This window comes from Nothoprocta perdicaria, unplaced genomic scaffold (genome assembly GCF_003342845.1).
Source record: "Nothoprocta perdicaria isolate Ctin4 unplaced genomic scaffold, notPer1 scaffold_36, whole genome shotgun sequence".
Taxonomy (NCBI): domain Eukaryota; kingdom Metazoa; phylum Chordata; class Aves; order Tinamiformes; family Tinamidae; genus Nothoprocta; species Nothoprocta perdicaria.
Window position 1 is genome coordinate 4592065 of NW_020455599.1, and position 15430 is coordinate 4607494.

General features: G+C 36.6%; 1 protein-coding gene across 4 annotated transcripts in view; it reads left to right on the top strand.

The window, feature by feature from the left end:
- The window catches only part of ZDHHC14 (zinc finger DHHC-type containing 14), a 110553-nt gene that overhangs the window by 79601 nt on the left and 15522 nt on the right, over window positions 1-15430 (top strand). For all 4 annotated transcript variants that reach the window (XM_026044377.1, XM_026044379.1, XM_026044378.1 and 1 more), the window contains exons 4-6: window positions 5196-5333; window positions 10205-10253; window positions 14755-14857. In XM_026044377.1, coding sequence (XP_025900162.1) covers window positions 5196-5333; window positions 10205-10253; window positions 14755-14857 — 290 coding nt within the window. The remainder of the gene's footprint in view (window positions 1-5195; window positions 5334-10204; window positions 10254-14754; window positions 14858-15430) is intronic.

Below are 15430 nucleotides of genomic sequence, written 5' to 3' on the forward strand. Positions count from 1 at the left end.
CTACAAATGTTCCATGTAAAAGCACTTTTTTGTTCTTCCATGTAAGGAAGGTTTACTGAATGTTTTAAAAGAGGAAAGAAATCTTYAGGGCCGTTTTGTACATGGTTTCCTTGTGTGCAGTGATTCAAAAATGGAAGAGAAGTGTTTTAGGATTTAAAGTGTCTACATGCTGTGCTATGGGCAAGCAGTTATTTGCCTCTGGTCCTGAGCAGCATGCAACATATTTCAGTGGGGCTTTTGAAGAAACACTCTGCTTCTGTAAAGCCCATACTCGTCATTGCTTATTAAAATAAGAACTGTTCTCATTTCTATTCTTATTTGAGATATCCTGCAGTTAACATTTCTTAAGCAAGTTTGCAAATGCGAATGTTTCAGGGGGAGGAAAAAGAAAGACGAGCATCTAAAGGATGGTATAACGTGTGTGCTCTGCTGTTATCCAGTTAGCACCTATTATTAGGTGAGCTTTGACGGGACGAGCTAGTCRTACAGGAAGCTTGTGGCTTCCAAAGGGACAGTCTGCTAAGCTCCTCCCCTTCATTCACCCTTGTGTGGTTCTCTCCTCTGTGCTGGTTCAAATAGCCCTGGGTAACACACAGCCCTTGTTGGCTGCCTTATTCCCTGAGCAACCTTAATTCYCTTTCTTCTTCTTTTTCTCTTTTCTTTTTTTTCCTTTCCCTCTCTCTCCTACCAGCTTAGTTTACTTGCAGAAGTCATTATCCAAATTCTAAGCTATTGATGTCTTAGGAAAAACACCAGTGTAAGAAACAGTATGGGAGCATTCCTAATGTCTCTTGAGGYTTCTTACCTCTTTGGTTTTGTGTTATCTTTGCAGCAGGATTTCTAGTCTCCATATGCTTCACCTTATAAACTTTTCATATATTTTCTTGGACTTTTTTATTCTGCTTTTATTCTCAGACTCTGAAGAATTAGTCAAAACTGGATTTCCTGGTGCATTTTAATCAGTAGTGTGGTTGGTGTTAAAACTAAGGTGTATTAATGCATAGTGATCTCTGAAGGGACCACTTGAAGTGATCATTTGCTCTCTTCTCCGGCAGCGTATTCCCTGCTGCGCGTTGTGCCAGCTCTGGTGTTCAGTGTTTTGATGAGCTGGTTGGTGGAACTAAGCAACAGGAAATGAGCCTGAGTTTTCGGTTACTCTCACTCGCTGAACCAGCTCCCKGGGGGGCAAAATGAGCACTAGTCGTGGCCCAAGGAAGCAAGGCCAAAAGCACCCAGGGAAGAGGCTGCTCACAGGGTGCTGAAGAGGGGGGAGCAGGGCCACCCCTTTCAACAGTAGGTTTTAGTAGCTCAGTATTCACTAACTTCAACAGTAGTGATAAGGTGTTGATATTGCTGTTACTTCATACCACATCCTGAAGCAAATGTCTTATTTGGCTTGAAAGTCCTAGTGTAGGAGGAGGAGAATCTGTCGTATCTTCTCTGTCCCTGGGATGCTTCCATAGACAAAGTTTCCAGGCCTTGTATCTGCCTTCCTCTCACATTAACAGTTCTAATATACTTTTTACCAACAATTGTTTTTATTGCCAATATTTTAGTTCTATCATTTGCTGCAATGATTTTTGCAATAACTTTGACATAAATATCACATTAACTATGGTAGAATATGCTATGAATTTAAACCCAATCTCCAATTACCATTTTCAAACAGTCTGTGACTCTTCATAACACACGTCACTGCATTTTTATTTGTACYGCACTTTAAGTTCATTAGGTCAGAATTCCCTTTTTCTTCCAGTTTTATTCTTTTTCAAGGAAGGTAAATCTTAATTCTGCTGTCAGAATGATCTAAAACAAGCAAAAATGTTAGGTGAAACTTGCTTTTCCTGAACTGGTGATAGTTTGCTTTGCAGGTTGCTGGGATGTTGAGGATGAAAGTTATTTTGTTATTTCTTCATTAGTATTTATTGAGTTATGAGATACTATAAAAAAAGAAGAAAGCACTCTAGTCTTGAGAGACAATTTTTATTTACTAATAGTATTATAAGTTTCCACTTAGCATATGTTCGCTAATTTTCCCAATGTTCACTGTTTTCTCTTGCATTAATAGTTAACCAGAATGGTTCACAAACTCTCAGAGGATAGGTGTGTTAGGTTCAAAATCCCTTTACAAATAAATAAATATGCTGTTAATTCCTGGGGATGCTTTAAGCCTTTTAGTAATCTTTATGGAATTTGATGGAAAGTATCTTTCCACCTAGAGGCTGAATGAACTGGTTAAACTTTTCCAGAAAAAAAAAAATCCCCCAAGCAGCTATTTGAGTGCCTGGTGTCTCTGTGGCAATTKGTTCAAGCATCAGGAAATGTGAGTCTTATCTGGCATACAGTGTGGCTGTTATCTTTAACTTGCATGTACATGTTTGTGTTCAGCTGAGTAGAATAACCTCTTACTATTTAATATACTATTTTGTGGCATATAGCATTCATGTCAAAACCCTTTGTATGTTTAGAGCTTTCTATTGTTTGTAGTGCTCTGTATCTGTAGAGCTGGGATTGCTTAACTTAGAGAAGGCTCCAGGAGGACCATATCCATTTGTATAAGTATTTAAAGGGAGGATATAGTGAAGACAGAGACAGACTCTTTTCAGAGGTGCCCAGTGACAGGGTGAGAAGCAGTGGCCCTGAACAGACATGTGAGAAATCGTGTCTGTATTTACAGAGAAAAAATGTACCAGAGGGCAAAGGAGCACAGGCTGCCCAGACAGGTTGCGGTGTCTCCATTCTGACAACCTGCCTGGACACAGTCCTGGCTCACCTGCTCTAGGTGACACTGCTTGAGCCAGGGGTTAGGACTGAATGGTCTCTAAAGGTCCCRCTGACCTTAACCATTCTGTGACTTTATGACTGTTGTAGAGAAAGATAGGACCTTTTTTTTTTTTCATTCATAGTACTAATTGTAATAGATCAGGTTCAGTTTGAACACTTTAACAAAAAGCTTTTCTTATTCAAGTAATGTTTTCTGACCGATTCTATTTTATTAACATAATAGATAGTTAATTTTGCAATGATTAGTTAGGCTTTTATTGTAAAAACAGAGTCTTTCAGCTTACCAGGAAATCTGAAGACAGAAATGGAAAGGAGTTAAGTCAGTCTGAAGTACAGAATATGTGTGTGTCCATTGATATGAACCCTACATGTATCTGAATAGCATTTCATGGCTAGAAACTGTGATTTAGGATAGAATTTGTTGGTTCCTAATGTTTCAGCATAAAAGAGAATTAGTATATATTTGTTAGATTCATCTTCCAAAGACACATCATTTTTTTTTTTTTTCTGAAGCAATAGGGTACAAAAGGACCTTCAGTACTATGCTTTTAAATTGTTTTCTAACTTTATTTTCCTTTGTGGTACTACTTGTACCGAATGTACTGCACTAGATACTATTAAATGAAGTGTTTATCAGAGCGTAAGGACTCATTCAGAAGCACAAATGTAAAAAATAGAACTGTTTAGGTGCCATGTCTGCTTGCTTTGGGAATACCACCGTATTGCATTGAAATAAAGATGATAGTGGCCGCCCTTTTAGGTACTTGAGGTACTTGGTTCTTAGTATTCATAGCAATACTCAACAAATTAAAGCATTTCTGAAGCCTTACTCTAAGAAGGTTCAATAACTTCACCTTGAATAGCCCTGTTGGAATTTGAAACAGATTTATGGCAGAAGCATGTGGTTCAAACAGCTGCCACACAAAAGTGGTTTAAAAAAGAAAAACCTCTGAAAGTCTAGTGAATTCAGAAATCTGTAGTGCATGTTGTTTTGACTTTGTTGTTGTTAATGAAGATAATCCTAAACACATCCTTCAAGGAAAACCTCTCATGTAGGTCTTTAACATAAAGCCATAGCTAAAATAAACTAGTCTGTTTGAACAGATGTGCCTTTTTAACACAGAGCTTAAGGACTTCAAATTTATAGCTCGCCTTTCCTGTGCAATTACAAATAGACTGATATCATACGTCAATGGAGGCATAAAAGTCAGAGAAAACAAAACAAGATTTGGACAGGGATCAGAGAGTGAGAGGGTTTCAGCATAAGTGCATCTGTCTTATGTTATGATCTTGGATTTGATTAGAAATTTTAAATTCTGTTACCATGTCATGTAATCTCTCCAAAGCAAAGTTACGAAATGCTGTTTTGTTTCCTGACAATCATTCTGCTTTCATTACCCAGCATATTGGAACCAGGAGGTTCCAGGTTGCATGGGGAGACCGAGACCTGCACAAGCAGCAGCATTAACTCTTCCTTGTGACGTTTGCCAGCACTGGGGCCTTTCCCTGATGTTCTGGAGAGCAGTTTAGCGGCTGCCCTGGCCTTTTTCTGTCTCACTGATGCGTTAATCTCTCAGAGAAATAAAGGAAAAGGGCTTGGTGTAGAATGGAAAAGAAGAGGGAGCCTAGAGTGATAACACAGGGTGATAGAATTTTCAGTCATCTACCAACTTGTGCCATGTGGTATTCACAAAGATAGAACAAGTGATTAAAAGCAAAATACCTAAAAACAAACAAAAACCTATTACGCTAAAGGAGAAAGTGGATTTTACCAGACAATATAAATGTTAATGAGTGAAAATGTTTTGGTTTTGGTTCTACAACTTTGAACAGTTTGGTATGACAGTGTCAATTCTAAGTGGAGAATTAGGAGGTCTGAAATGGATAATATTTGGAGAATGCTAAAAGAAAAGGGAAAGAGTGGAAATATTTCATGTGCCATAACTGATGAGTGATATAATGGTGGGCATAAACTGGTAAAGGTATGATCATGAAATGTGAAGAAAAAAAGAAAAAAAAAMCAAAATCAAAACCTCCAATTTTGAGTAGAAAAGACATTGGGAAAAAAAACTTTTACAATTGAATTGATACTGTGACATAGGCAGCTGGAAAAAACATATTTATTGGTCGGACTATGCAATTTATTAGAACAATAGTATTAGTTTAACAGAAGCTCACCTCTGCCATACTTTTTCTTTAAAAGATGTAAAGTTTCATTAAAATATTCCTTTTTCATTTCTGTTTTTTTCTTTTCTAAAGAAAAGATTTCTCTGTGGCTAGTTTTCAAATGCCAAGTCATGAGTTCTAATATAGTATTCAGAGAGCTTTTTTTATTTATTTATTTTTTCTCCAAGTAAAACAGCATTTTATTAATTGTTTTCCATTTTTTTTTCTTCTGCCTCTCATTTCAGAACGGTTTGATCACCACTGTCCCTGGGTAGGCAACTGTGTGGGGAAAAGAAACTACAGATTTTTTTATATGTTTATTTTATCTCTGTCCTTTCTGACAGTCTTTATATTTGCATTCGTTATCACCCACGTCATCCTTCGTAAGTATGCTGGTGAAATCAGATTACGTATGTAGCCATTTGCTTGAGTTTTTTATTTTTAAGTTAATCTTTTGATCATTTAGGGCTTGTTTATTTATTTATTTATTTATTTATTTGCCTTTTCTCTGAAGCGTCACAGTCTCCAGTGACTCCCATTCTGGTCTCTAGTATACCTTGATCATGGTAGTCACTAAGGGAGCACAGGCTTTATTAGCTTTAATTTTCTTAATTTTTTTGGTGCCTTTGTGGACAGCTGTTTAGGAAAAGCAGCACACACACTCTACATCCAATTGTAGAGACAGTAGCATTTCCCCCTCAAAAAACAGTGTGTGCTTTCTCGATGGTAAGCTTTGGTCACTTCCCATCCATCCAAAAAAGGCCACTTACAAATGAATAATTTGAGCTATTTTACAGTTTCTGTTGTTCTCCTGCTTAGTTTTACATCTTCTTCAATCCTGTTTTTAACGCAAATAACTTTCATTTGCATAGATGTTCTAGAAATGATAAAGTAGTGAATGTTGGAGGATGAATATTCATGAGTTTGAGACAGATTTTTATTTCTATTTGGGATTGGAATTAAGGAGTTTTTTTTTCAAAGCTTTTTTATTTTCTTTTTTTTTTCTTTTTTTCTCCTTGCACATAACAAATTGTCTTAGCTTCTGCATGTTGTTATTATTCCGGTTTGTGGGGATAGACTATATGAGCTGTCTTCAAAGACCTTTTTTTAAATTTTTTTTTTTCACCCACTTCTATAAGGAAATTTAGGAATGCTGTATCTTTTTACTAAATTTATAGGATATATCCTCTTGAACAGTATTTTTTAAAAACATTTTGGAAATAATGATCTTTGTGCTTCTTTATGTTCCTTATTACAATGGAAACCTGATAGAAATGACCAAGTCCAGCTTATTCATTTTATAATACGTTTATAAAGCTATTTTCATAATGACAGTGCTTAAAAAATCTAAGAAAACATATGCCAGATTGGGTTCAGTTTCTTATGTACTTTGTGTGGGGATGAAAATTTGTATTTTGAAAGGCCAAACTCCTCCTCTCACTTGTGCTTCACAGAAGAAGGGCAAGGTGACTCTGCAGTGCTCCTGTGGCTTGGAGTTGAGACTAGAGCCTCCTTAATTAGGGAAACTTCAACTCTGTGGGAGTCTGGATCAACAAGTTGTCCTGTCTTTCAGATACAGCAATTCTAATAGTAACTGAAATAGCAGAGGAAAGGTGTACATTCCCTTTAAAAAGGAAAAAGTAATGATTAGAAATGCTTGCCTATAACATTTAAATCCTTGAAATTTATTTGGATATATCTGAGCACACACATGCATAACTCTTACGTTTGAGAAGGAGGCATGCTTTGAACTGTGATCTTGCTCTTGCCTGCCAGAATTCAGTAGTTGAAAAAGTAATTGGTAATTGTTCTGACAAGGATGTTGAAGCTAATTTACCTTTATTTCACAAAAAAAAGACAAATTTTTCCCACTTTTAAGTATTTAAATTACTAGAATTTTGCTAGTATTTCATGTTCTGTACACCAAATGAATTTATCCAGTGTATCCTACCTTCATAATGTTGACCAATTAGAAGTCCATATGTAATGTAAAGTGAGAATTACTTAAAGGTCAGAGAAATGGATTGTTTCTTGTTGTGTTTGAGAGATGCTTTGGATATAGGTGTTGCAGGTAATAAATGTTAAATGCTGACTTCTTAAAGTTTATCAGCTGTAAAAGATTCTTACTATAAAGATTTTTCTCCATTATATGAGTGAGAAAATCCCTCAACAGTTCTAAGGATTGTTTGGTCCTTAAAGGCAATGGGAGCAGGTATGAACATTGATCGGTTCTTGTGCTGTTCACTCACTCGTGTTTGCTACATTTGAACTTTAAGTTCAACTTCCAGATTTATCTAGTGCGTTCTTGATTGTGAACAAAAAGAGTTGCCTACATTCTCCATCAGTCTCAACTCAGCTCTTTCTGTGCCCACCATTCTTCTGGTGCTCTTCCTGCTCACCTTTTTGTTCCTTAACCCTCAGCTGATCTTGCTTTATTGTGCAGCTCCCAGGTTGTTCAGCTGCTGCTAACTGCTAAGCAAGGATCTTTGCAATGAGCACAAAGTGCGTTGTGCTGGTGTGTCTGTTGGCAGAAGTCTCAGGCTGCCTTAGTCCTAATCTTAGGACGTAACGAGACCTAATCTAGTTAGGTCCTAATCAAGTCTCAGCCCTAATCTTAGGACTCAGATCTAATGTTTTGAAAGTTATTCAACTATAAAGATACTTTGCTTTTTTTCTTTCTAAGATGTCTTCTAATGCAGTATTAGTTTGAGGAGAAGGAGCATCACTTTATAGCTGAATGGTGAATAGTTCCTTAGTCAAAATAATACCATACTGACAGAAAAAGCAGGAAAAAAAGGAAAAAAAAAATACCCACCAATGATAAGTTGGACCTTTTGGCAACCAATAAAAATACCTCAGGATTTGCATATTCACAGATTCACAGATTCACAGATATTTAAGGTTGGAAGGGACCTCTGCAGATCATCTAGTCCAACCTTCCTGCTCAAGCAGGCACACCTACAGCATGTGGCACAGGGTGGCATCCAGGCGGGTTTGGAAGACCTCCAGAGTAGGAGACTCCACAACCTCCCTGGGCAGCCTGTTCCACTGCTCTGTCACCCTAACAGTAAAGAAGTTSCTCCTCACCTGGAGACGGAACTTCTTGTGCTTCAGCTTGTACARTTGTCATTATGTTTCCAAGAAAGACTACTGTGAACCTGGAATCTCTGTGGAAGGTTGTACTTCATGATGACCTTCATAACATGTCCAAGGAATTCTCATAGCTGTGATATCAATTTCCAGACTAAACCTATCCAGAATTTTGTAAAAATAAATAAATAAAATAAAACGTATAAATTTTCAAAGATATTCTGGAGTCAGGTGTCATCATGTTGAAAAAGAACTTGATCTCTGAAAGGAATTTTGCCTCTAGAGAAAAGAAGATTTTGCCATATGTAGCTGAATATTTTGTCAAAGAAATTTCTTAAATCTCTGATAGGATGAATCAGTTGTTTTCTCAATATGAGACTGCACGTGATTTTCTTGTTGCTATTGAACAAGAAATTGCCCAATATTTGTATATTGCAATGAGAAGAGACTATATTAAAGAGTGATGTATTTTTCCTTACTTTCCCTGGGGAGACGAAAGAAAGGTATCTCTTTCCCCAAATCTTGGCAAAGCTATTGATTGTAGAGAAAGTTTTGATGATGTTGCCAAGTCCAATTCTTAGCTCTTCATGATGAATTAGCTTTCTGTCAGCAACATTTTATTCTGCATCTCCTCCGTTTGACTTAACGCCATCTGAGGAGGGATATTTAGAAAGGTGCTGAGGGATGGTCACAATAATCTTTAGACACTTAYATTAACAAAACGCTGCATAGCTCATTGTAAGAGGAAAGTTCCTTCTCTAGCTTTGTTCTTATTGATAGGAAACCTGTCCTTTATCTTTTATATATCCCTTAATATAGAGAAAATGTTGAAATGATATAATCTTGTTAGCTGGCATTTTTGTAGTTTCTGATATGCATAACAGGCATTGAGATTTATGAGATAGAGGTTAACTTTTTATTTTCTGTGGCCTTACTTTTAGGTCATCCCTTTGAAGTTTTCCCTCTCCAGGATTAAGAATCTTTGCACATAGTATTACACTAAATAACTCTGAAGTTGCTGTCTTTCAGTAGTACTGTGTATCTTCATAGTTATTCAGCTTTATTTGAGGCATCAGTATTTCATTCGTGTGTTACAATGAGGAGCCTTTCCCTTCTGATATACATGGAATTGGAAGAGTGTGACCAGCAGTAGGACATGTAGATCACACCTACCTGCTGCCATTGCCATTAAGGATCTTAAGTAGGAAGAAAGTAGGGGGAAGTCTTGTGCCTTGACACTATAAGACACAGTTATGAGATTCTGAAAGAAAAATCTCAAGACTCAGAAAAATAAGGTGAGTAATTTTTCCCTTTTTAATGAGAAACAGTAAAATTGGCCAAACAAGTCAAGAGAAAAAGTCTATTTTTTTTTTAAGGATATCTTGGTTTATCAGGATTTTTTTTCTCTTCCTAAAAATGTTCAGGTGAATTCAGCTAAGGRGGGAAATTTTGCTGTGAGAAATGCTTTCGATCTGATGCATTTAAATAAATTATAGAATAAAATAAAAGCTATGTATGCCTTATTCTTATGTAACACTAAGAGTCGCTTGCAAATTGTCAWACTGCACTTTCTGATGGATGTCTCCTGGCTGGAGAGCCCCAGTAGAAGCTTTTCCATCTCTGGTTCATTAGAGCTGTTTTTGGGCTTGTTTCAACTAGCAGGTATTCTCAGCTCAACCAGAAACAACAAGCAACTCTATCAAAAAAAAAAAAAAATGTGTAATAATTATAATAATGATAGTCTAAAGAAGTTTGGCTGCTTCCAGAATAAGAGATGGAGAGCTGAGAATTTGGCTTCATAGTATAAAGTTCATAGATTTTCCAAATCAAAAGTTGATTTCGAAAAATAATATTTATTAGGGGAAAAATAGCTTTTATATATATAGATATTTGTTTCCATACAGAACAAGCACAATCAGAGATCTTGTTCATGAGAAAGTATGCAGGCATCAATCTGGTATAACTAAGAAAATATACCACAGATGTTAGACATGATATATACCCATATTTTTGTTGTTGTTGCTGCTGAATAGCATAATCTCAGGTTCACATTAGTGAAACTGTTCTGCAGTTATTCAGTACATCTTCAAATTGTGTGAACTATAGTGAATACAGCCTGTAGTTCAATTTGATATTAAGTGTAATTTGGGTTCTGTTTCCACAGGTTCACAACAGACAGGGTTCCTCAATGCCCTGAAGGACAGTCCTGCAAGATATCCTTTTGCTGAAAGAATTTGTAGCTTTTGTTGTGTAATAACATCTGAGATATTTCTTTCATTGGTCGCTTGCTGTTGGCTGGGTATGTGCATTTGAGACTTTTATCCATGACTTCACTTCCTGCGCAGCAGGATTTCTCACCAAATGTTGGAGGCACGGAACAGACTAGCCTGGGTTTTTCTTCAGCAGTACAGTATTTTTGACAAAGGTCTGTAATTTACATGTGTGGTGGAAATATGTTCCATATATTTGTGATGGAATTTGTAAATATATACTGCACTCATGCCATGGTTTCATTTAGGGTTTTAATTATTCTGGTTTTTCTATAGTAAGCATATCTGAATTGACAAAKGTAGAAAGTGTCTGAAATGCCATGTCAGAATACAGAAAGTGGAGTGTGAAACAACTGAAACCTTAAGCTGCCTCTGAAGAGYTGAATACTTTAAAATATTCYTAATGTTGTTTTAATTGATTTACAGGTTTTAGAAAATCATATTTTCAAGTATCTCCTTTTGTTAGATTACATAAAAGTAAATACACACATACACAAGGACTACTCTTCTGTAAATACGTAATGCTCCTTTTATTACTTGACACCATCTTTCTGTATATTCCTGCTCCTGGCTGAAAGCAGCTGACATAAAGGAAAATGGGAAGCTTCTATTTAATTTCCAGTTTACATTACTGAACGGACTGTAAGCTTTCCACTTCCTATGTACAACTTCTGAATGGTGTATCTGGATAAGCAGTTTGCACCTTTCAAAAAGTTTCTATTAAAATAATGCTTTCCTATGCGTGTGCTAAAGCATCTTCTATTAGCTTGGCTATGGTACCTCATACAGTTTGTTCTTTTCTACAAAAGATTAAAAAGAAGCTTTTCTTTCTCCTGTTCACAGTCATTGTTTGTCATTATTTGGAATGGAATCATGGGAAAACATTCTGTATGGACTTCAGAAATTGTTTAAGGCTTATTTTCTTCCTCTTTTAATATTCACCAATTCTTTGTCCTCTGAAGAACGTCACAAGCTTGTTTGTTTTTCTCTCATTTTCCAAATAGAAAGGTTGATATGTCTGCTTACTTGATCCCGTTCACTTTCAGAGTTGCTCTGTAGAAGTAGTTCATRTGTTAAAGGCCAGTCGCTAGTTTTAAAGCTGGATGTGGTGAATGATGCCACTGTTCATCCCGGAATTCATACAGTCTGAATCGTCTGCCATTYAAAATCCCTTTCTTGTGTAGTGAAGATAAATGCAAGGAATGATGTACAAGTTAAAAGGGAGGAGAGGGAAGATAAAATGCTCGTGAAGGTATGCCACAAATAATCTTGAAGGGACAAGTTCCTTTCTCTAAAATATCTTTTCGTTTTAATGACAACCCGTTAAAGCAATGACAACCCGTTAAAGCAATTACATCCATATTGTACGTGAAGACACACCTCTCTTTCCAGGTGGTCTTCCTAAAAGTCAAATTCTGCAGATACAGCTTCTTCACCTATGTTTGTAAAATATAGTCACTGAGTTGTAAAGCAAGTATTCTTTTAAAGCAAAGTCACAGTTGAGATATTTTTTGTAGAAAATGATTTTGCAAAAGCACACAGAATTCTAAATAGCACAACAGCAGCTTCCAATTAAAATAATAATAATCACTTCTTACCAAAGATTAGTCYCTCATTTTTTTTTCAAAATGAGAATAGCTTTCAGTTGTGCTTAAGTCAAAAGTAATTGATTGGACATTTCATGGTGCCTTGYACAGGAATAACACATTCACAGTTTGTATTCAGAGCTATGGAAATCCTGAAAGGCTGAATAGCACATTTTACAGAAGCAGCCGGGTTTCATATTCCCATACTGGACAAATTAACAGCTTGGTTACAATTCCCAGGAGTAAAAAAAAAGAATTGTCCAAGTGAGTCTTTCCAGGCACCAAGAGAATATTGTCATTTCTATCTTGCTAACAACCCTGTAAGAGATAGAAATATTAGGCTGCGTAACACTAATAAGTTATACTTTATATTGAGAATACGTTGCCTTTTTTCTGTGTTTGTTATTAATGGACGTAGGGTAATCGAATATAAACCCCTGTGATTCTAAAGATCTGTTAGGATCTTGGTGTGTGTGTGGCTGCTGATACCGTAACAGTGTGGTGAACCAAGTAACTGAGAAGTTCCCCTTCTTTGACAGTAAGCACTACCGTGTGGAGGGAAAAGCTCCCCATTTCTGAACCCTCTCCAGTTGCAGTCACGGTGGTGGGAAGAGCCTGTTCCTGGTGTGCGTGGTCACACCACGAGGCTGAGGACGTTCTTTTCCCCCTCGGCTTCCTCTTTGCACATCTGCTGGTTCTTCCTCTTGGTCTCAGTTGTAGATTCCAAAATACAGTGCTTTTCTGAAGCCTCCCGTAGGGCTTCTGCCTCTCAAAGCCCAGTTACGTGGGTTAGCTTGGGTTGTGCCTAATGTTTTCAGGCCGGTGCCCTCTGTCTCACACCTTCCGAGTATCCACTGTTCCTCTTTCTCTTTCGCTCTGACTGTTGAGTGGCCGACWGAGGAAGCTCTTAGCTAGGTCGGTTTGATTCTCCTCACGGCTGGTAGAAGAGCAGAGACAGCAGTGGCCACCTTGCTGAGAAATGCTCTTAGGTCATTCTGCTGCAATAGAAGCAGATTTAAAGCAGTTAAAATGTAGACAGCCTTTTTGTATTTTCCAAACAACTCTGAATTTGAGTGAGGTGGATGTTAATGGGAATTATAGAGATAATTTATTAATTTTGCAATTATTTAAATCACAGCAAATTGCAAAGAAAGACTCTTGACTATTAATTTATAGTAGTATATTTTAGGATGCTTAGGTCCATCCATGCTTTCCCCAGACTGTGTCTCTATGTAATGGTGCGGAGTTTTMCTATTTCTTTTCTGTTGATAGGTTCAGATAAGTGTTTTATTTGTATGTTTTGAAGCTGACAGTGGCCCTGTTATGGAATATTTTGAGGTGCTGTTGTCTTGGAAACTGACTTTATTAAATGTTAGCGTATGCTTGGTGTAGAGATTATTTTTGTCCTATTCTTTTCCTGTTGTCTTGTTCTTAGTCATTTATTATATAATTTTTGTAGGAACCAAGGCCTTTTCTGCTCTTGATTCATGTTCCCTGGAAAAAAAAATTGCTACTGAAGGATTGTAAAAAACAATATTAGAAGCAGAAGTGTTCCAACTTCCTGACTGTTGCTTATAAATGAAAATAAATATCAGTTTAAAAAATAGAACTATGGGCAGGCAGTCTTCTACAGGAAATTGCTCTTTGAACTAGAGTATATAAAGTTTTAGAAGTACCTCCGTTATCTTGTCACTGAGGTGGTGGACTTGAACAGTTAAAGAAAGGGTGTAAAGTTAGTAAATTTGCAACAATGTGTGCTCGCTGACTTTACTAGTACACCATCCTCACTTGGAAAGCCTTACTACTTTTCTGTGGCCGTCTTCTTTAGAAGGTATGCAAAGGTGGCTTGAAAGGGGGAAAGAGAGAAAAAGGAAAAAAGGAAAATGAGTGAAAGACATGAGCTTACAGAAGTTAAACATAATTAAGCAATCTAGTAGTGAGTTTTTAAAAAATTTTTCTACAAAGCTAAGGACCATTAAAATGTAATGGTTGCTTTTTGCAATGAAAATCTGCAGATTTTCACATGTAATTTAACCAAATCAGTATTGAAGCAGTATTGAAGCAGTATTGGCTGATTTATTCATGACATATAATTAATCAGCAATCAGTAAACCATTATTCAGAATGAGCATCAGTAGTAGAACAGGTAAAATGACGGTCCTAAGCATGTAGAAATTAATAATAAACACTTGCAACATGTCCATGCACGCTTCTAGAACTAAACCYGCCCAAGTTCTGGGTAAGTGCTCTTGTGCACGCACTTGGGCTGACACGCTTCTGTGGTGCTAGTGTTACAGTCCTTATCAGCATCCTAACTTCAGCAACTAAAGAAGGAAGAGTCTTAACAATATATATGACTGGTAGATACACGTTTACTCAGCTGCTGTTATTGTATGATCACAGATATAAAAACTTTCTTCTTGCTCAAGACTTCTTTCATACACAAAGTGCTCATTTTTGTTCTATTTTTGCTATTCATTAAGCCTTGGGTCACCTATYTTGTGTTTATTCTTCCCTTCACCCATTAGAAGTATTATTTACTACTATTTATTAATGTGGCTCTCAATAAAAATGCGGATAAAATTATTGGGTGAACATGTGAAATGTTCAGCAATTAAAAAGATCTGAACCACTCCTCAGTAGTTTGTTGTCTTTCCCAATCTGCAGAGCCTTAAATAATTTCAGGTGTAGATGTTATCCGGTGATCTATATGCTAAAGTTGTCTGTTGATAGGCTGCAGTACCCTTGGGGCTTTCAAGCAGTAGTGAATTACACGTTGATAACTGTGATTTTTGTGACTRTAACTACTTGTTTTTAAATATAATATATTTTGCTTGTATTTCCTTGACTTCAATTACTGTGCTGGAAGCTGTGGTGTGTTTTTTCTCTGTATGGTCCATTGTTGGTCTCTCAGGTTTTCACACATATTTGATCAGCTCCAATCAAACAACAAATGAAGATGTAAGTTCATRGTATATTTCTACATATATGTTTTCAAGTAGTAGTGATAAGTAGATGAATAATTTTAATTGCATGCAGTTCTTTTTTCTRTAGTTCTCTAGTGATCTCTTGGACCATGCTTGTTTGCCTTGATCATCTCCTGGTTGCCTAGTATGTCCATGGTGATTTGTACCTGCAAGACCTATTTCTTGAAATAGGAAAACACAGAGAGTAGACAAAGAAGAACAAGCCAGAAGTGTATTTTATACATTTCAGTTGAGTAGAAAAACACTGAATAATTTTCAGCGTGTCATTTTTATATGGAGTCCTAAATATTCTTTGACTCAAAAACTATTTATTCTAAAAATTCGAAAGCATTTTGGCTTCTCGAAACAAAAAAAAAATGTTTTATCTCATCTTTCCTTTGAAATTTCTTTGACAGTGTGAGGGGTATAACCTTYAATAGGAAATACATTTTTAATTTAAAGGTCAACTTTACCCTTTTCTGCAGTTGTCGTATTTAGCACATATTTTCATTGATTTTTGGTGTGAAATTAAATATAACTGCATGTGGAGGCTTAATGTGCTCTAGCT